The sequence below is a fragment of the Lontra canadensis genome, unplaced genomic scaffold (assembly GCF_010015895.1).
Source record: "Lontra canadensis isolate GAN:19392208 unplaced genomic scaffold, GSC_riverotter_1.0 scaffold103, whole genome shotgun sequence".
In the NCBI taxonomy this organism is placed as follows: domain Eukaryota; kingdom Metazoa; phylum Chordata; class Mammalia; order Carnivora; family Mustelidae; genus Lontra; species Lontra canadensis.
The window spans coordinates 1,884,590-1,905,908 of NW_022631097.1; the positions used below are offsets into that span (position 1 = coordinate 1,884,590).

The 21,319-nt window shown below is 41.7% G+C and overlaps 1 protein-coding gene and 1 non-coding gene across 5 annotated transcripts in view; both read right to left on the reverse strand.

Moving 5' to 3' along the window:
• Positions 1 to 3,877: 3,877 nt before the first annotated feature.
• EEF1AKMT1 (EEF1A lysine methyltransferase 1) overlaps positions 3,878 to 21,319 on the reverse strand; it is a 27,304-nt gene continuing 9,862 nt past the window's right edge. For 2 of the 4 annotated variants that reach the window (XM_032838187.1, XM_032838188.1), the window contains exons 2-5: positions 19,469 to 19,631; positions 14,198 to 14,280; positions 6,410 to 6,690; positions 4,122 to 4,295 (exon numbers count right to left, since the gene is read on the reverse strand). In XM_032838187.1, the coding sequence (XP_032694078.1) occupies positions 4,159 to 4,295; positions 6,410 to 6,690; positions 14,198 to 14,280; positions 19,469 to 19,612 (645 nt within the window). In that variant the 5' untranslated portion in view covers positions 19,613 to 19,631 and the 3' untranslated portion in view covers positions 4,122 to 4,158. Of the gene's footprint in view, positions 3,990 to 4,121; positions 4,296 to 6,409; positions 6,691 to 14,197; positions 14,281 to 19,468; positions 19,632 to 21,319 lie in introns of those variants that run through there. The other 2 variants (XM_032838190.1, XM_032838191.1) reach the window with 2 other exon arrangements.
• On the reverse strand, positions 15,268 to 15,396 carry LOC116855512. Its single transcript, XR_004380369.1, has one exon. It is a non-coding gene; the product is annotated as a small nucleolar RNA SNORA19 (small nucleolar RNA).

Below are 21,319 nucleotides of genomic sequence, written 5' to 3' on the forward strand. Positions count from 1 at the left end.
CAGAAATTCAGAATTGAAAGTGCTAGTTATGTAAATATATAGTTCTGTACTATCTGAGAAATTTTACTTCTGCATTCAACCTCTGGGGGAGTGGTGTGGGTGGGGGAAAAAAGATATCCTTAGCGGTAGATCTGGAATACATTCCTGTCCAGAGCAATCTTTCATTGCTAGCTCAAAAATAACATCAAATCCATAAATTAAAAAGAAAAACTGCTGTTAAACCAGTGGCTTGGGTGATTGTTCCAGTCATCGCCACTGTTGGGTAATATTTTCCAGCTACTCCTCAAATACTAATAGTGCAAACATCACAGAAGACTAAACTTAAGGAGAGTAGATATTTGGGGAAACTACCACTGTTTTATTATTTAATGAATTAGATTGTGAAAGGCTAGCACATTCCCTGCGGAAGAAATTTAGCTTTCCATTCTACAGAACCAGACAGGCAGCCTTTCTTTGTGTTTTTTCTCTGAATGGAATATTCATGCACTTAATATGTATCGAGCACTTGCCCTGTTCCAGGCACCAAGCCCCTGGGAATCACATGTGAAGCAGGCACAGTCTCCATCCTCAGCCAAAAGCAGCCCCTGCACTGGCTGGTGAGCAGTCAGGCACTGGCAGGCCGCTCCTCACAAGTGCTGCCCAGTGAATCGGAGCCGCATTTTCCTCACTTATACATGTGCTGTGCCTGGCACATAGGAGGTAGGAGAACATATTGGCCTCAGTGATTTATAAGCTACATTGAAAATAAATATCAAGCTATTCTTTCTTCATGTTTATTGCTTTGATCATCATAATGACTTTTTGTATAAAAGTTTAAAAAAATCGATCACTAGGGAGCAGCAACCAGATAGAATATGTTGGAGTGAATGTTAACGGGAATTAAAATAAAAACTTAAACAAGTATTTGTTGGAGGCAGAGGGTGGTGATATAGTCTGGGGAGATACAGTTTTAGGGAATAATAAGAGTTTATTGGGACAGAATTTTGTTCCCTTGTTAAACGAAAGGGGTGTTTTAGAGCTGAGAGAGGTAGTTATTATGTTTTATCAAACATTTGGGGAAATGTGCCGGCTACAGCAATTCTGCCCACCTACACCCCCCAAGGTGAGGATCAGCCCCTCCCATGCGGGTCTTAGTCACCCTACTCCCCAGCGCCCACAGTGAATGGAGTCGCGCCACACTGAGCAGACCATTTCAGTCCCAGGCTTCATGGAGCGGCACACTTTGCTAGTGGGACCTTCATGGCTTCTTCCCTCCTCTCCAAGAAGTGCCATGCTGCCAACATTTCCTTCAAGTAATTCTGTCTGGAGGGCTCTGAGGCGGCCCTGGGAATGGGCATACCTTGCTGGTTACTGAAGATTTTTCTCCAGCCAACTGACAATATGTCTACTGTATGTTTGTTTGATAAAAACAATCATTTGGGAATATCAACCAAAACACATCACAAATGCCAAGAGTTCCACATTCAGGGTCCAGTTACCCAAACTTCTTGTTTGCTGTAGGTCTCTTAGCAAGGCAAAGGGAAAAAGGGGTCATTGCTTAATCTGCTCTGATTTGAGAGAGGAATGGAAGAGCATGATGTTCCCATGGAAAATGGGATTTCCAACTGACTCTGGGATTTCATGTGTTCAGCTGTCAGGGCTCCCCATGACCCCCCAAACAACCCCACTAAGTCATTGTATGGACTTCTGAATTTTCAGCAACGTGGAAATTATTATCCCTTCTCTTTCCACTCATGCTGTGGTTATTTTGTGTCTCAGTGGAAATCTCTTCATTAGCAAGGACTTTAAAAAGGTGTCTCTTAGAATATTCTTTTGAGTTTTTGAAGTGGTTTGGTCGAGTGGAAGAGGTGAGGCTGCCTCCTAAGAAGTCAGGGAGTTCACGTCAAGCGCTCCATGCAGCACACACCTGCCTTCCCTGGGCCGGCTGGGTAGCCCTGCAGCCCTGACTCCTGTTCCTCAAGATTGCAGAGGCAGAGTGGCAGACCTTTTATGAGACCCAGAAGTGGATCACATGTGAACACAGGTTTGCTAAAATCACAAGGGGTCCAAAGTAATAAAACACATGTTGGCTGCTTATTATTATACAAACATTTAATGAGTTGAGCTTGGGCCTTCCCTCCCCCACCCTCCATGAAGAAATAAGGTTTCTCCTCATCTAAACACTAGACTTCTAGGATAACTACAATTCTGTGTTTCTAGGCTGCTACTTGCCCACAGTTCCTAAGTTACACATGACATTACCATACATGTTACTAAAATTTGTTACTGGCCTAAGTAATTTTTAGTGAACTGACTTCATGAAGAAATAATAAGGAAGGGGGTATTTTTTAAAGAACATTTATTGAATAATTCACATGTGCCAGGTGCTGATATATTGATAAAATATAAATGTCTCATAAAAATACCAAGTGATTTTTAAAGTAAATTGAAAATTATCCCAAAGTAGGACCATCGAGGGCTAAGAAAGAACAGACGGGAAGCAGGCTCCCCCTACCTCCATATCCTGAGCACAGGTGCCGGGGTACCAGACTCTCCAGGACAGGCTGGGTTTTCACTGCAGTAACCATCCCACGGTCTCTGATTTTCAAGAGCAGACTTCCTGCTCCCTCCCCACAGCCACTGCAGGCCCACCGTTCACTCAAGCACCTGGACAGCCAGAGAGCTTGTGTGTGGAAAATCATTGGCAGTCATGTCAGAAAATAAAAGCTCTGCTTGGCACTTCCTTTCATGTTTTGTTAGCAAAGCAAGTCATCCGAGGTAGGGAAGTGTTATCCCCCCCCCCCCCGCCACCTTTTTATGTTTTTATTTTGAAATGATTCTAGACTCACAGGAAATTGCAAGAGCACTACAGAGAGGTCTCGTTGTGTCTTTTACCCACTTGCCCACAATGAGAACATCTTTTTTTTTTTTTTTTGAAGATTTTATTTATTTGACAGAGCGATCACAAGTAGGCAGAGAGGCAGAGAGAGAGAAGCAGGCTCCCTGCTGAGCAAAGAGCCCGATGCGGGGCTCGATCCCAGGACACTGAGATCATGACCTGAGGCGAAGGCAGCAGCTTAATCCACTGAGCCACCCAGGCACCCCCAATGAGAACATCTTAACCAAGCACAGACTACCAGGAGCTGGACACCGCAAACCGCCCAAAGACCTCACTCAGAGTTCACACGTGTGTGCAAGTGCCTGTGCCGTGTAATGCCATCTGTGGGGCTGTGTGTAAGCCTTGCACAAACAAGATGCAGACATGTTCCAGCTTCCCTAAGCTCTCCCTTTTCTGGGCCCACCCATCCTCCTCCTGGGACCGCCTCTTAACCTCTGCCAACCACCAATCTGCTCGCCATTCAAGAATGTTACATAGATGGAAACAAAGTATGGAAACTTTGGGGACTGGCTTCTGTCACTCAGGACAAGGTCTTGAAATCCAAGTTGCAGGTATCAGTAATTACTGTTATGTGGTGGGGATGAATGATGTCTCATTTCTGAAATCTAACAGTCTAGCATGCTTCTCACCTCCTTCTGCTGTAGCGTCTGGTTCGTAGATGGCAGTTTCTGTTTCTCAGGGGCTTGGAGCATTTGCTGTAGCTTTGCTGAGGGTGCAGGTGCTATGCATGCAGAAGGCACCTGGGCCTTGATGAGGAGGAAACAGCCAGGAGGCTTTCAGATACTAGTTCTAAGGATTACCAACTTCTCTCATGGAGACAAGTTGTGCCTCCTTGAGAGGCTGGAGCAGATGATGGGCCCCTTCACAAGTCCTGTGAAGAACTGGCAGGCCGTTGGGTGGAGTCAGAATGGGCCCATCTGAAGGGGGCAGATGGCCTGAGGCAGAGGCCTAGGTCCTAATTCAGGTCTTGGCCAAGCCACTAAGCTGTTTGTACCTCAGTTTTTTACGTATTCATAGGAGAGGAGAACAGACTTTAGATAGGTTCTAAGATTTCTCCCACTCTAATTCAGTGGATTCAAGTTGGCAAAAGCATCCCGAGCTCTAGAGGCACCTGCAGTCAGGAAGTCATAGTGAGAAGTTGTATTCTTTATTTTGAAAATTAGGCCAGGGATAGCCCCGCTTCGCAGGGGAGGGGCGGAGATTATAACTTCAATCTACCAAGGAAATAATAAGAGAAATGTCGTACAGGATCCTTTACCATATTATATTACTACCTGCATTTAGATTTCATGGTCTAGCCCAGAATCGTAATTCACATAACAGCGAAACTCATTTCCTAAGGTCCGGGTGTGTTTTGGAATAAACTTGCACATCTTCACGCCAAGAAGTTTTGCTGCTTCTTCTTCCATGACCGCACCTGAAGGGAAAAAACCCAGTGAACCCAAAGTCTGAAATGCCAACCACAATGCCATCGCCAGCAGTGAAGGGATTCTTGACTAGAATATGTGAAGTTGACAATATCGCTCAGCAAATACAGGGAAAGGTCAATTCTGGATATATCCCTTTTTACTTCAACACATTTGCAAATTACCTACTTTTTCCCTTTTTCATTTAATAAATGTTTTTCATATTTCTGCAAAACTGAGACACTTAGAAAATTTTAGAAATAAAGTTATATTTCACAAAGTAACACAAGTAAAAATAATTACTAAGAACTAGTGTTTTCCAACTTTGAGTCAAGAACCCCCCTTCTCAGTAATACCAGACCTTGCAAACTCACGGGAATACATTCAAACCAGCTTCTGGCTGAGTGCTCCGGTGTCTCACCTGCTGCCTGGCACATGGCCACCACTGGGGACATGCCCCGGGGACCTCGGAGCACCTCTCCCAGAATACCCCATTGCAGGAATTACTTCTCCAGGCAGCCCAGGCCCGAGACCCAGGACTCATCCTAGATTCTTCCCTTCCCACATCTCAAGCACAGTGAGCTCTTCCACTTTGATCTCAAAGTGTATCTTTACTCCATTCCCTGCCCTCCTTTCTACTGTCATACCTTGTCCCCACCACGTCTTTTCTCTATTGGACATACCCTCAATGGGGGGCCTGCTTCTACTTCTGGGGGGGCCTTCAATCCGTTTCAGCACAAAGTGAAAGCACATTCCTTTAGGCCAACTGGGTCCTGTCCGTTGGGGGCTGCCGCCTTTAAAGGATAGCCCCAACAGGGTCCATCACTTGTAGGGCTCCTCTTGCCCCTCCCCCCGCTCCAGCGATGCTCCCTGCACTTGCGCAGTGCCAGGTTGTGCTCCTCACATCCTTCCAAGAACCAGGGGGAGGAGGAAAACTCCAGGGGGCTCTGACACTGGTTCCGGGAATTATAATCTCTTCCCAACCCCCTACCACCTCACGGGGGGTGCCCCTTGAGGTCTCCACTGGAATGTTGCTCCTCCAGGAGCTCTCTCCCAGCCCCATCTTAAGAGCACTGGTCAATCTCAGTGCCCACCCCACCCTTCTCTGATTCTTTCATTCTTTCACTACACTTACAGAATTGGTCATTCATTTCTTCTGTTTTGCTAGTTGTTTTTTTTTTTTTTTAAGATTTTATTTATTTATTTGACAGACAGAGATCACAAGTAGGCAGAGAGGCAAGCAGAGAGAGAGATGGAGGCAGGCTCCTGAGGAGCAGAGAGCCCGATGCTGGGCTCGATCCCAGGACCCTGGGATCACGACCTGAGCCGAAGGCAGAGGCTTAACCCACTGAGCCACCCAGGCGCCCCTCTTTTGCTAGTTTTTAACCTATCCCCTAAAACTAAAAGGTACGGTCCGTGAGGTCAGAGTGCCAGCCTGTCAGCCAACACAGATGGCTAGCAAACAACTACTGAATTAATAAGCCTTAAGTAAACATGACCTGGGAGAAAAAGTCACCTTCTTGACAATTCTCCAACACAAGGGAAAACAGACTCCCTGCAGCTCCAGCTCCCTGCCCAGCCTGAGGGGCATCAGCAGCCCAAGGGCACCCCGGGATCTGCACAAGAGCCCCCCAATGTAACTGACCAGGAGTTAACATGCTAGTTCTCCACCAACCCTCTGTATATCCACCTTAGAAAGTACATGCATGACTCTCACCAGTAAGAAAATCTTCTGCTGATTAAATAAATCTAATCCGATACCTAGTTCTGTAACCCTATGCAATTCATTTTAATGTTATCGATTCCATGTTTCTCTTTCAGCAAGTGGAGAGGCTGGATCAAATACTGCTACTATTCCTGATGAGAAGGAGTAAAAAACCATAGTCCACTCACCAAGTGCCAGACCCCATCTCACGTGTATCATATCACTTAATTCCAGCAATGCTGAAAGGCAGGATGTATTACCAGTCCCAGTTTACAGATAAGGAAACCCGGGCACAGAGAGGTTATGCAACTTGTGTAGGGTCACACAGTAGATGGATTCAGGCTTTGAGTTCTGAGATTTCTTCCAGCTCCTGAAACCTAAGGCTGGAATATCTGGTCGTTGTTCCTGAGACGCACCTACCTGTGCACAGCAGAATCTTGCCCTGAGTCAGATACTTGATGGTTTCCGACATTTTTCTGAGACACTCCTTGGAAAGGTAGGGGGGATCCGCTATTACGATGTCAAAACTGTGTGTGGCAATTTTTTCAGGTAAATCCAATGGATTATTGTAATCATAGAAGATATACTCCTCTCCATATATGGCAAATCTTTTGTCATATTCAAAGATGTATACAGAAATGTCTTCTCTGTGTAGGGCTCTCAGTTTCTGGTAAACACTGGGGGCGCTCACACAGGCTATTCTAGAAAAGAAAAGGAAAAAACTCCTGAAAGATCTTTAATGGATAGCTTACGGTGTTAAGTAACAACTACTTCTCTAAGAGAATACAGGTTCTTGCATTCAGATTTTAATCAGACTGCAAACTAATGTAAAGGCAGTAAATTTCAAGAGAAAACTATACTACCTCACTTTTAAGGAATCTGGTGTTTAAAAATTCTGCAACTCATAATTTTAAGGTATGTGAAAGAATAACTATGCTTTTTTATAGTAAAAAATGTAAAACATTAGGAACACATTAGGAAGAAAGTTAGATAGCCCAAGGCTTAAATTTGCTTGTTATTTTCACGTTGGTCCTTGTTTTAATATTTATTTCCAATACTTTAAGTCTAAAATTAAATATTTTGAAGCTAATTTGTAATATTCATAATCTAGAGAGAAAAACCCCAAACGGTTGCCTCAATAACTTGTTTTCCACAAAGGTATCGTAAAATTCAACATCAGTGCCAAAAAGCTACTTTGAATTTCTGCTTTTTTATATAAGGAAATCAAAGAGTTTGTTTCATTATAAGCAGTCCCTAGTTTACAAATGGGTAGTGCTCCAACATTTAACTTTAAAACCAACTACTCAAAAAGTTAAAAGTAACCTAAATATTGAATTACTGAGTTGACTGTGGTACATCTAATAAAATGGAATAGTACATATCATTACCCTGCAAGATACTCAAGGAGTAAGTGTAAACCACGCTTTTATTATTATTAGTTTCAAAGGCAGAATTTAGTGATTCATCAGTTTCACTGAACACCAAGTGCTCATTACATCACATGCCTCCTTAATGCCCATCACCCAGTTACCCCATCCCTCCACCCACTTTCCCTCCAGCAATGCTCAGTTTGTTTCCTGGAGTGCAGTGTCTCACGGTTTGTCTCCCTCTCAATTTTCATCTTATTTTATTTTTCCCACCCTTCCCCTATGTTCAGCTGTTGTTTTTTAAATTCCACATATGAGTGAAATCACATGGTATTTGTATTTCTCTGACTTATTTTGCTTAGTATTCTACTCTCTAATTCCATCCACATCATTGCAAATGGCAAGATTTCATTCTTTTGAATGTCACCTGTTAATGGGCATCTGGCTTCTTTCCATAGTTTGGCTATTGTGGACACTGCTCTGTAAACACTGGGGTGCAGGTGCCCCTTTGGATCACTGTATCCTTTGGGTAAATACCTACCAGTGCAATTGCTGGGTCATAGGGTAGCTCTATTTTCAACTTTTTGAGGAACCCTCATACTGTTTTCCAGTGTGACTGCACCAGTTTGCATTCTCACCAACAGTCTCCACATCCTTCCCAGTATCTGTTTCCTTGATGCCGAGTGATGTTGAGTATTTTTTTATGTGTATGTTGGCCATTTGGATGTCTTTCTTGGAGAAATGTCTGTTCACGTCTTCTGCCCATTTCTTGACTGGATTTTTGTTTTTTGGGTGCTGAGTTTGATAGGTTCCTTATAGATTTTGGATACTAGCCCTTTATCTGTTATGTCATTTGCAAATATCTTCTCCCATTCCATAGATTGCCTTTTAGTTTTGTTGACTATTTCCTTTGCTGTGCAAAAGCCTTTTATCTTGATGAAATCTCAGTAGTTCATGTTTGCTTTTGTTTCCCTTGCTTTTGGAGAGATGTCTAGCAAGAAGTTGTTGTAGCTTCCATGGGTATAAGAACATATGCTTATAGATGCTCTGGTGGTCTCTGGGAGATGCATAGAGCCAGAGACCACTGGAGGTGGTCTCCCCACCTCCCCACATGGAGGGGAACCAGGGCACTGGAGGTTGACTTTTTCCTCAATCCTCTTTGTAACTTTTAGATTTTCATCATTTATGTTATCATTCAAAAAAGTACTCCTTTTAAAAATTAGACACAGCTTTAAAACTGTGAAATGCATTTTTAAAAAAACATTTTATTTTTTTATTTGTGAGAGAGACTCAGAGAGAGAGCGAGCACAAGTGGGTGAGGGGCAGAGGGAGAAGCAGACTCCCCGCTGAGCTGGGATCCCAATGTGGGGCTCCAGGATCATGATCTGAGCTGAAGAGAGATGCTTAACTGACTGAGCCACTCAGGTGCCTCATGAAATGCATTTCTTTCTTTTTAAGAAAGAACTCATTTTTTTTTAAAGATTTTATTTATTTATTTGACAGAGATCACAAGTAGGCAGAGAGGCAGGCAGAGAGAGAAGGAGGAAGCAGGCTCCCTGCTGAGCAGGATGCTGGGATCATGACCTGAGCTGAAGGCAGAGGCTTAACCCACTGAGCCACCCAGGCGCCCCATGAAATGCATTTCTGAACAGAGACCTGTGTTCCATGTACCAATTGGTTCCCTAAAAGGGCTTCTCAGCCCCAGCGCACTTGAAGTGTGTGATACACCCTGTTGATGTCACATATACTTCTGTGAGAAACACGCATGTCCCAGCCCAAACAGACAAGGGCCATCAGAACCCCCAGCTCAGGCTGCTGCCAGAGCTCTGGGGGCCAGAGAGAGGCAGAGGATGGAATGATGTCCTCATTGTGCTCAAAGATACCAAGCAGTGGCCCTGGCTTAAACACAAAATGTAAGTATCTTCTGAGGAAGAGGGTGAGAGACAGATAATTTCAGACAAACGAAATCTGAGAGTTTGTCACCAGCAGATCTCCACCATGAAATTTCAGAGCTGTACTTAGGGCTAAAGGAAAGTGGTCTGAGGCGCAAGAGGGACTGAGAGTGGAATGGTGATAAACTTGGGGGAGACAATGTCATTTATCCTGCAGCAGACCCAGCTCTGCCACTTGCTGGTGGGTGATCTTCTGCAGGAGACACCATCTGGGGAGCCTCAGAGTCTCTCTTTACAATGCAGAGTATAATGGATCATCAAAAGGGATGACCCCCTGTAAAGTATGTACACAGTGGACAGGGCACACAGTAGGGGCTCAATAAATGCTACCATTATTATTAATTTGGAATATTATGACGCAATTCCTAAAAATACTGAATATGCCTTTCAGAGAAAATAAAAAACTTCCTCCAACGCCCATACATTAATGGAGAAAAAGAAAACATGTGTAAAAACACTGTCATTAAGAAAAACCTGATAAGCATCTACATATAATTTAAAAGAAAAAGAGCAGCAAAATGAAAAACTTAGGACTTCCAGTTAAAGATGGCAGATATAACACACTCATTTACATTTACTCCCTCATTAAAGCCTACAAAATAAAACGTAAGTTTAAGTTCATCCTGTTGCTTAAGCATAAACTGCCAAGAGCAAAGAGAACTCTAGAGAAGACCCAAAACTACAAAAACCAACCAACCAACCAACCAACCAAAAACCCCTTAAGAAGCATAAAAGCAAATGGATAGGTGGAATCTGGCTCAGCAGACCCAACAAGCCAAGTCCTAAACTGGCAGCGAGGTAAGCTGAGAAGCATCCTGGCTTACCTCAGAGCACCCCCAAAGGCTCAGGGAAGACCTGGGGGAGAAGGCAGGGCTAAAAACAGGAAGATTCACTGAAAGTCTACTTAATAAAGAAGAAACTCATTCCCAGGATTCTCTTCCCCAACCCACGCCTCCAAAACTGTGGCAGAAACCTTTCCCCAAACTGAAGGGCCCGAGTTAAGAAAAGAGAAAAAAGAAAAGAAGAAAATAAAAAGTACAGAAGGTGAAAGCGCCACAGCAAGGCACCAAGGACGGGAATAAGAGAAAACCTGAAGCTTGCCGTGGACAGGGACAGGAAAACACAGGTTTCCTACAAGAAATCAGAATGGCACTGGGTTTCTCACAGCACCTACAGAAACCCAGATGCAGTGAGCCAATGCCCTCAAAACCTAGAAGAGACACCCAACAACACGAACACAGTCAAGAGGAAAGACAGAATAAAAGTGCTTACATATATGAAAGGTTTAAACATTTTCTTCCAGTGTACCTTTTCGGCGGAAGCTATCGAAGGATGTACCAACCAAGATAAGGCTGTACACTAAGAACTGGAGTACAGGAAACAGGAATCCAGAGGAAAAGAGAAGTAAAAGGGCTCTGGTGAAAGGAGATACCAAGGTAAGACCGACAGCAAAGCTAGAAATCAACTAGTCCAGGTAAGAGCAGCTTGTAAAGCCCCAGAAGTGACTTTTTTCATGGAGTTGAAACATGTCTGCATTAATGGATAGGAGGTTCACATAACTGGAGGAGAGCCTGAGCATTAATTCATGATATGAATACAGATACACATAAAATGTAAGAATTACTGTGTTCAGGAAAATGAAAAATCATACTAGAAAAGGAAGAGTATAAGGCTCAGCTTTAAGGGACATTTGTGGTGGCATAATATAAACCCTGTTCTCACCAAAATTAAGACATAAATCTATCAGGAATGTAGACAGAAAGCATGCATATGTGTGTGTAGTATGAGAGAGAGCTAAATCGTCACACTCCATAGTGAGAAGTGAAGAAATAATGTCTACAAGTGACAGATGAAGAAGTGCCAATATGAACATGTATTGAGAAATATGGCTATAAATATCTAATGCATCCACTGAAAGGGAGCAGAGGGAAGGGAAGCATACAAGAGGGCAGTAAGCAATTGATTTTTTTTTTTTTTTTAACAAGCCTTGCAGCACCATTTGGCTTTAAATTATATACATACAAAATTCTGATGAAAATAAAAACTGAAATAACAAAACAGAAAACGTGTATTATTTTTCTTTTTAAATTTTTTAAAAGTAATCTCTACACCCAGCATGGGGCTTGAACTTACAACCCTGAGATCAAGAGTTGTATGCTCTGGCAGGGATGTCCACTATCACCACTGCTATTTTACATGTTACTAGAAGTCCTAGACTCAGCAATCAGACAACAACAAGAAATAAAAGGTATCATCTGAAATGGCAAATAAGAAGTCAAACTCTCACTCTTTGCAGATGATACTTTTGTGGAAAACCCAAAAGACTCCACTCCAAAACTGCTAGACCTCATACAGAAATTCATTCAAGTGTCAGGATATAAAATCAATGCACAGAAATCAGTTGCATTTCTATACACCAACAACAAGACAGAAGAGAGAGAAATTAAGGAGTAGATCCCATTTACAACTGCACCCAAAACCATAAGATACCTAGGAATAAACCTAACCAAAGAGGCAAAGAATCTGTACTCAGGAAACTACAAAGTACTCATGAAAGTGAGGAAGACACAAAGAAAAGGAAAAACGTTCCACGCTCATGGATTAGAAGAACAAATATTGTGAAAACGTCTATGCTATCTAAAGCAATCTACACATTTAATGCAATCCCTATCAAAATACCATCAATTTTTTTCAAAGAAATAGGACAAATAATCCTAAAATTTATATGGAACCAGAAAAGACCCTGAATAGCCAGAGGAATTTTTAAAAAGAAAGCCAAATTTGGCAGCATCACAATTCCAGAGTTCAAGCTCTATTACAAAGCTTGATCATCAAGACAGCATGGTACTGGCACCAAAAGAGACACACAGATCTTGGAATGGAATAGAGAGCCCAGAAATGGACCCTCAACTCTATGGTCAACTAATCTTCAACAAAGCAGGAAGGAATGTCCAACAGAAAAAAGACAACCTCTTCAACAAATGGTGTTGGGAAAATTGGACAGCCACATGCAGAAGAATGAAACTGGACTATTTCCTTATACCACACACAAAAATAGACTCAAAATGGATGAAAGACCTCAGTGTGAGACAGGAATCCATCAAAATCCTTGAGGAGAACACAGGCAGCAACCTCTTCGACCTCAGCCACAGCAATTTGTTCCTAGAAACATCGCCAAAGGCAAGGGAAGCAAGGGCAAAAATGAACTATTGGGACTTCATCAAGATCAAAAGCTTTTGCACAGCAAAGGAAACAGTTAACAAAACCAAAAGACAACCGATGGAATGGGAAAAGATATTTGCAAACAAGATAAAGGGCTAGTGTCCAAAATCTATAAAGAACTTAGCAAACTCAACACCCAAAGAACAGAGAATCCAATCAAGAAATGGGCAGAAGACATAAACAGACATTTCTGCAAAGAAGACATCCAGATGGCCAACAGACACATGAAAAAGTGCTCCACATCACTTGGCATCAGGGAAATACAAATCAAAACCACAATGAGATACCACCTCACACCAGTCAGAATGGCTAAAATTAACAATTCAGGAAATGACAGATGTTGGTGAGGATACAGGGAAAGGGGAACCTTACTACACTTTTGGTGGGAAAGCAAGCTGGTGCGGCCACTTTGGAAAACAGCATGGAGGTTCCTCAAAAAGTTGAAAATAGAGCTTCCCTATGACCCAGCAATCACACTACTGGCTATTTACCCTAAAGATACAAATGTAGTGATCCAAAGGGGCACCTGCACCTGAATGTTTATAGCAGCAATGTCCATAATAGCCAAACTATGGAAAGAACTTAGATGTCCATCAACAGATGAATGGATAAAGAAGATGTGGTATAGATACACAGTGGAATATTATGCAGCCATCAAAAAATGAAATCCTGCCACTTGCAATGATGTAGATGCAACTAGAGGATATTATGCTGAGTGAAATAAGTCAATCAGAGAAAGACAATTATCATATGATCTCTCTGATATGAGGAATTTCAGAGGCAGGAAGGGATCATGGGGGATAGAGAGGGAAAAAAATGAAACAAAATGGGATCGGGAGGGTGACAAACCATAAGAGACTCTTAATCTCATGAAACAAACTGATGGTTGCTTGGGGGTGGGAGGTAGGGAGATGGGGGTGGGGTTATGGACATCGGGGAGGGTATGCGCTATGGTGAGTGCTATGAAATGTGTAAGCCTGATGATTCACATACCTGTACCCCTGGGGCTAATAATACATTATATGTTAATTAAAAAAATTAAAAATACATAAAAAATAAATGTATCAATTCTAAGCCAAAAAAAAATACAGGGTGCCTGGGTGGCTCAATGGGTTAAAGCCTCTGCCTTTGGCTCTGGTCATGATCCCGGGGTCCTGGGATCAAGCCCTATTTCGGGCTCTCTGCTCAGTAGGGAGCCTTCATTCCCCCCCCCAACCCAACCTCTGCCTGCCTCCTGGTGATCTCTCTCTGTCAAATAAATAAACAAAATCTTTTAAAAAAAATACAAATGGTAAAAAAAAAAAAAAGTTGCGTGTTCCACCAAATGAACCAGCCAGGCGCCCTGAAAACCTGTATTCTTAAAACTTCAAAAGTCAAACATTAAGATTTTTTTTTTCTTTTAAAGCAAACTTTAGGGGTATAAATGTAAGAAACAGGTTAGAGAACACTGAAATAAAGAACAGAGGTAGGATATCTTATGAGTGGATTTCTGTGTCCCTAAACTCAGTCCTGGAGCAGTTCTTAATTTGTCATGTTCTGCAAACCACGGCTTACTGCTTTTGCAGATTAGGGTTCAGACTTCTTACAAACCATTGCTCAACAAGGAAGGCCATTTCAAACATTACTTTAGATCAGAAGGCAAAAGAGAGACCAACTCTGGATCTTACCTTCCATGTTCTCCAGCAGCTGCAACGGCTTCTGTTGCAAGTCGCAAAGCGGTGTCCTGACTGTACCAAAACTGGCTCAGCTGCTGGAACAGAGCAATGAGTCAAAGTCATTTCAGAACCACCATAAATGCTGTCCTTTAATTTATATCTACCATATTAGTGTGCACATTTTTTTCAGGTTTTTTTCTTTTTAAGATTTTATTTATTTATTTGACAGACAGAGATCACAAATAGGCAGAGAGGCAGGCAGAGAGAGAGAGAGGGAAGCAGGCCCCCTGCTGAGCAGAGTCCGATGTGGGGCTCGATTCCAGGACCCTGGGATCATGACCTGAACGGAAGGCAGAGGCTCAACCCACTGAGCCACCCAGGCGCCCCACTTTTTCTTTTTAAAAAGTAATTATTCTTTGAAATTATTTTACAGAAGGCTCTAATTAAGCCCCTGAACATCAGGGGCCGCTGACATCACAAAAGGAGACAACCAATCAGTGTTTCTGCTGATGGTAGAACACACTTCCACCTTTGTGTGACTCTTGCCCAAAAACTAAACTTGAGTTTGATTAAGCTTCTAGATTCAATTACCAATTAGCAGCATATGTTAACCAACACCACAGGGGTGAGGACAGCATAACCCAGTCTGTGATCCTTTTCCCCCCACGCTTGGCCTCAGCTTTTACCTTATGAATGGTTCCTGAGTTACTTGTTTTTTCCTCAAGGGGTAAGTTGTTTGTCATCTTGCTCTTTGTCTTTCTTTCTTTCTTTTTTTACAACAGCTGTCATCTATTCAGCATTCTTTGGTGCAGTCTTATACAAGCATGAGAGTAGAAATTAAGCCCATTTTTTAGAGAGAAGAAACTGAAGCTCAGATTGTTAACACTACATTGCTGGAGCTGGAATTCCAATTTGGGGCTATCAACCCCAAATGCTATGCTTTACCATCACATTATACCATTCCTCAGAAGCACAACCCTTTCAATCCTAGTTTTATAAGACAAAAAGCCCTAAATGGCCACATATTTGTAGAGAAAGACCTGCTAACGTACCTAATTCATCTGAATACTTTCAATAAACTTATTTGTCTGAAGGAGACTGCCAGCGTTACAGTTTAGTTATACTGCTAATTAACCTTCACCTATTTGTGTAGTGCATCAGAAACAACACTGCTTGCACATGCAAGAGAAGCAGGCCGATGAAACGTGCGTGTCACCCTGCTCTTTGTCTTCATGTTGATTGATGACTTTAACTTTCTAGTGATCCTTAATTATCCACTTAATTAATACATGAAGGGGGTAAAATTTTAATGGAAAAAGTAGATTCCTCTGCAATGGGAAAAGGCCCATATCCCCAATAGGTCTCCCCCTGGAATGGCAGGGCTGGGAGGAAGTGGTGGGAGTAGACGAGTGTGCTGCCAGTATATGCTGATGGCTCTCAAACCCAGTTTTAAAAATGTCTCCAAGGGGCGCCTGGGTGGCTCAGTGGGTTGAGCCGCTGCCTTCGGCTCAGGTCATGATCTCAGGGTCCTGGGATCGAGTCCCACATCGGGCTCTCTGCTCAGCGGGGAGCCTGCTTCTCTCTCTCTCTCTCTCTCTGCCTGCCTCTCTGTCTACTTGTGATCTCTCTCTGTGAAAAAAATAAAATCTTAAAAAAAAAAAAAATGTCTCCAAAACATATGACCATTTCAACAAATCCAAAAAGAAAAGCATTTAGCAAAATTCAACACTGCTTCATGATAAAAAACAAAAACAAAAAAACCTTGGGACACCTGGGTGGCTCAGTGGGTTAAAGCTTCTGCCTTCAGCTCAGGTCATGATTCCAGGGTCCTGGAGCCCCATGTCGGGCTCTCTGCTGGGCAGGAAGCCTGCTTCCCTCTCTCTCTCTCTGCCTGCCTCTCTGCCTACTTTTATCTCTGTAAAAAACAAAAAAACAAAAAACAAACAAAAAAACTTAAAAAAAAAAAAAAAAACCCTCATGGGGCACCTGGGTGGCTCAGTCGGTTAAGCGTCTGACTTGGCTCAGGTCAGGTACTGGGATCAAGTCCTGTGTTGGGCTTCCTGGTCAGCAGGGAGTCTGCTTCTCCCTTTGCCTGCCTCTCCCCCTGCTTGTGCTCTCTCTTGCTCACTCTCTCAAATAAGTAAAATCTTAAAAAAACAAAAACTCTTAGAAAATTAGGAATAGTAGGGAACTTCTTTAAACTGATAAAGGGCATCTAAGAAAAAAACCAAAAGCCTTAAAAAATGAAAGATCTATTTTTTTCCCATAAGATAAGAAGTCAAGAATGTCTGCTTTCAACATTCTTTTTTTTTTTTTTAAGATTTTATTTATTTATTTGAGAAATCATGCATGCAGAAGAGAGAGCACAGATGATGGAAGGGGCAGAGAGAGAGCAAGAAGCAGACTCTCCACCGAGCAGGGATCCCAACATGGGGCTCAATCCTAGGACCCTGGGATCATGATCTGAGCTGAAGGAAGGCACTTAACCTACTAAGCCACCCAGGCGCTCCTGCTTTCAATATTCTTATTCAACATTCTACTGCAGGATCTAGCCATTGCATTATATTCATTAAAATAAATATATATATTTTTATTCTAATGAATATAATATATATTATATATGCGATGTATATATAATACATATATAATATGAATATATAATTATATACATTCTAATGAATATAATGGGTATCATTATATTCATAAGAAAATAATATTCATAAGAAAATAAATGAGTAACAGTCAAAAAGGAAGTCAAACTGCTAATATTTGCACATTGTGTGACTGTTGACCTAGAAAATACCAAGGTGGACAAACGTTTCCAAAGACAGAATGTACTTATTCATTTGGATATATATGAACTATGTCTGTGTCTAACCATTCTTAGCTGCAGGAAAATGCCAAGCTCCACCTCTCTTTGCTTAAGAAGCTGGACGAAAGCCCCTAACACACAGGATATGCAGGGGGGTCTGCTCAACTTGCTCTGGGAGGTGGGTGACTAATTCCGGCAGTTGGCTACCGAGCTGCCCTTCTCTCTTACTCCAGCATTGTCAGAGCTCAGCTGTGTGTTTTGGCTCTCCTCATACCCTTCTAAAAAATAAAAGTCTTTTTCTTATTCAGTGTGCTGCATGAAGATAGCTTTAAAAGTCAAAAGCACTACTAAACTTACAAAGAAAAACAACAGTCCCTGTCCCCACTCCTAAAAAGCATCTTCTGAAGTGTTGGCTCTTCTGTCATTTGTTCCCACATTTCCAAATATTATGCTTTAAATGCTCCTTTTTTATTTTTTAAAGTTTATTTATTTATTTATTTATTTATTTTTAAGTAATCTCTGCACTCAGTGTGGGGCTCTAACTCACAACCCCAAGATCAGGAGTCCCATGCTTTTCTGACTGAGCCAGCCAGGTGTCTCTAAATGCTATCTCTTGATTAATTCACTTTACATTATGGCAGATGAGAATTTCACTCTGTCATGCACACCCTCTCCTATCCCCTCACCTCCCCAAATAATTATAACCTGTTTTGGTTAAAATCATGGTCAGTGTTTACTGTGGGGGCAAGTAACATATTTTGCTACCATTTCCTTCTAGTACGTTACCTTTTCTTTTTCCTAGACTTAATACATGTGTCATTTGCTTGTTTCTTTGAGTTCACCTCTAATTCTTCCGCATCCTCTGGCAGCCTTGGAGAAACAGTACATGGGTGGTCAATGCCATGAGACTTGCCATTTCTCAAACGTTTTTTAGTTTACCTTCATGTTTGATAGCTCAGCTGAGTACAGAATTCTAGGCTGAACAAAATTTTACTCCAAATACTGAAGACATTGCTCCACTTTTTTCTAGTTTCTAACAAAGCTATCAAAAAGTACAATGTGACTCATCCTGAGTCTTTGTAGGTGGCCTGCTTTTCCTCTGGAAGGTTCTAAGATCTTGTCACCTGCATACAGAATTTTCAGTCATGTAACCATGTGTCTTAGTAAGGATCTGAAGTTCTGGAAAATTTTCTAATATTAATCTTTGAAGATTTCCTCTCCCCTTTGTTTTCAGTTCAATATTTCTAACTCCAATTAGTTAAATATTGAGCCTCTTGGATTTATTCTCTAGTTTTATAATGTTTTCTTTCCAATACTTGCATCATTCTCTTTTTTTTTTTTTTTTGGTCCCTAAGAAATTTTCTCAATTTGGTAAACAAATCAAACCAAAGAAAGTGTCAAAATTATAAAAATACTTAATTCTAAGTAGTGGGATTAGAAATAATTTATTTTTGTGTTCATATTTTTATATATTTTCTATAACAACCATGGATTACTTTTAAAATCAGAAAAAAACACACAGTGCTTCAAACATTAAGCAGGGAGAAAAGAAAAGAATGAGGTACTTCAAGTCTCTGACATTTACAGAAGCATCAAACCAGAAGACAAAGACACGTAAAGAAGGGAAATTGTGAGAAAGAGGCTTTTGTGTAGGTAGAAAATTTAGTGTAGAAATATTTTTATCAGTCAGTTTCAAACAGATGGTAAATAGAATTTTATACGACTTAAGAGATCCAAACTTGACACAAAATGTATAGGCTATAAAAAGGTTATTTAAAAAAAAGGCATACAAAACCTTCCTTCTAGTTCCAAAGTGACAGATAGAGAGAGACACACACAAATCCATTACTGAGGGGTGCTCACAAAGAGAAAATCCAAGCTTCATCTATTTCTCAACTATCTCCCTCAAAAATTTAAATTGCCAGGCTCCATCCTAGGTTGGTTTCCCTCAACTCACTTTTTTTTTTCTTTTAATTCCTATTTTTATTTAGACCATAAAAATATAATTAAAATACATTCTATGCACCAGAAATTATTAATATCTTCTATAGAACTCTCTCTCATCTTATTTCATTGCATGCTTAAGTTTAGTTACCCTATTTACTGCAATGATATATTTTACCCCTTTTACGAGGATGCTGGGCTCCACAAAAACCAATAGAAACCGTCCATGTACAAGAAGGAAGCACAAGTTTGTGTTGGTCACAAATGGCCATTCTGTCCCCGTCTGACCACCAACTAGCCTGATGGTCAGACCCAGGAAAATCTGCATTTAGGCTGTCTTAGATGATCATGGACTGCACTCTGTCTCAGCTCCCCAGACAGGCTATCAGCTTCTGAGGGGCAGGTGAGACAGACACTGATATGAAGTAGGATACAGACAAACACAGGGCAGGACCGACAGGTGTGGACAAGTACGGAATCAGTGTCGCACCCATACTTCCGGAGGGATGTGGAATGCATTTACTTACCCAGTTCTCTTCTATTATTCCAATATTATATTTATCATCTCCGCCTGGGTCACTTTGTTGTTTCTGCTCAGCATAAAATTCCTGGAGGGCTGCTAAGGCGTGGGAAGACAGCTGGGGGATATCTTCATCATCAGAGTCACTCATTTCACAAATCGTCTATAATCTGCAAATAAATAAGCAAAGGTATTGTGGGGGTATTTTTCCCCTCTTCCATCAAATAAAAATTTAGAAATGTTTTATCTCACAGCAATGGTCCAAACTGGAAGTGGGTTTTATAAGAGAAACTCATATTTAAAATTTCTGAGATCAAACATCTATAGAGGTCGCCTATTGAAATACAGCTCAACAAATGCAGGCTTTTCCTTTACCCATATACAGTTTTTACAAATGAGATTCTTGCATTTTAAGACTCCTAGCAGAATGAAATTTTTTACCATAAATATCTAAAGACATTTTGCTTTCTTTTGGCACCCCAATAGCCATATGTGGACATTTCACAGTAGATCCCCTGAATCAGAGATCATTCCGAGTTTGAATGTCACTGTTCAGGTGATCTAAGGCTCACGGGTGTTATTGATAGGGTAAGTAAAGGACAGATAAAGGAGGGGAATAGAAAGAGGTATGGAAATTTAAAGGAATGACAAGGAGAAGGGGAAGAAGTAAAACACAGGGAGGGAGAAAAAGAAGGGGTCTTGCAGGAACTGATGGCCAGGCCAATCACTTTTTGTGGTACCAATGGAGTTAGCCAGACTGGGAGATTAAGGCACAGCTCTGGTCCAGAGAGCAAAGTCTTCCCAAGACTCCTGACCATTCCAAGTTCAGGGGGGTTCCCAAAACCACTCTCATGTCCAATAATTTGTTAGACGGATTCACAGAACTCAGAACAACTGTACTCACAGTTCCAGGGAAAAGATACAAATCAGAGCCAGCCAAAGGAAGAGATGCATAGGGCAGCGTCAAGAAGAGCTCCAAACAGGAAGCTCCTATCGCCCTCAGGATGCATCACCCTCCTGGCGCAGATATGGGACCATATGCGTGGAGTCCTGCCAACCAGGGAAGCTCTGCAGAGTTTCAGTGTCCAGCTATTATTAAGGTTTCACTGTGCTGGTAGGAGTGACTGAATGATAGCCCACCTGGATGAAGTCAGTTTCCAGCTGCCCCAACCAGGAAATAGGGTTGATAAGGCCTCATGGCCCTGATAAATAACAAACACTTTCCCACAACCTGGGACAGTTTACGTTTTTACAGCTTACCTCCCAAGAGCCTTGGCAAAGCTCAAATCTCTCTTTGAGGTCAAATTCTTTACTACACAGTAGTAAACATATTTTTAAGCCAAAAGTTAGATAACTTTTTTTTTCTAAGAGCATAAAAACAGCATCTTATTTGCTTTTTAAAATATGCCCAAAGTGTACGGCAAGTGATGTGTTGAAAATCAGCAAAGATTATTCAATAGCTTCGTCACATTGCTCCCTTCCTCCTCCAAGGCCTATGGGGGTGTACCTGATTGACAATCTTGGCCTCCTGCCTACGCCACCAAGGGCAGCTGGAAAAATAGCATTTGAACCTGGCAAATTCCCCAGGCTTAGGAAAAGGGTTCAAGAGATGCTGAGCAGCCACTTAAAATGAAAAATGCCAAGGTGCCTGAGTGGTGCAGTCAGTTAAACCTCTGACTCCTGGTTTCGGTTCAGGTCATGATCTCAGGGTTCTGGAATCCAGCCCCCTGATGGGCTCAGTATGGAGTCTGCTTGAGATTCTCTCTCCCTCTGCCTCTCCACTCATGCTCCCTCTTTAAATAAATAAATAAATATATATATATATATATATATATATATATATATATATATATATATA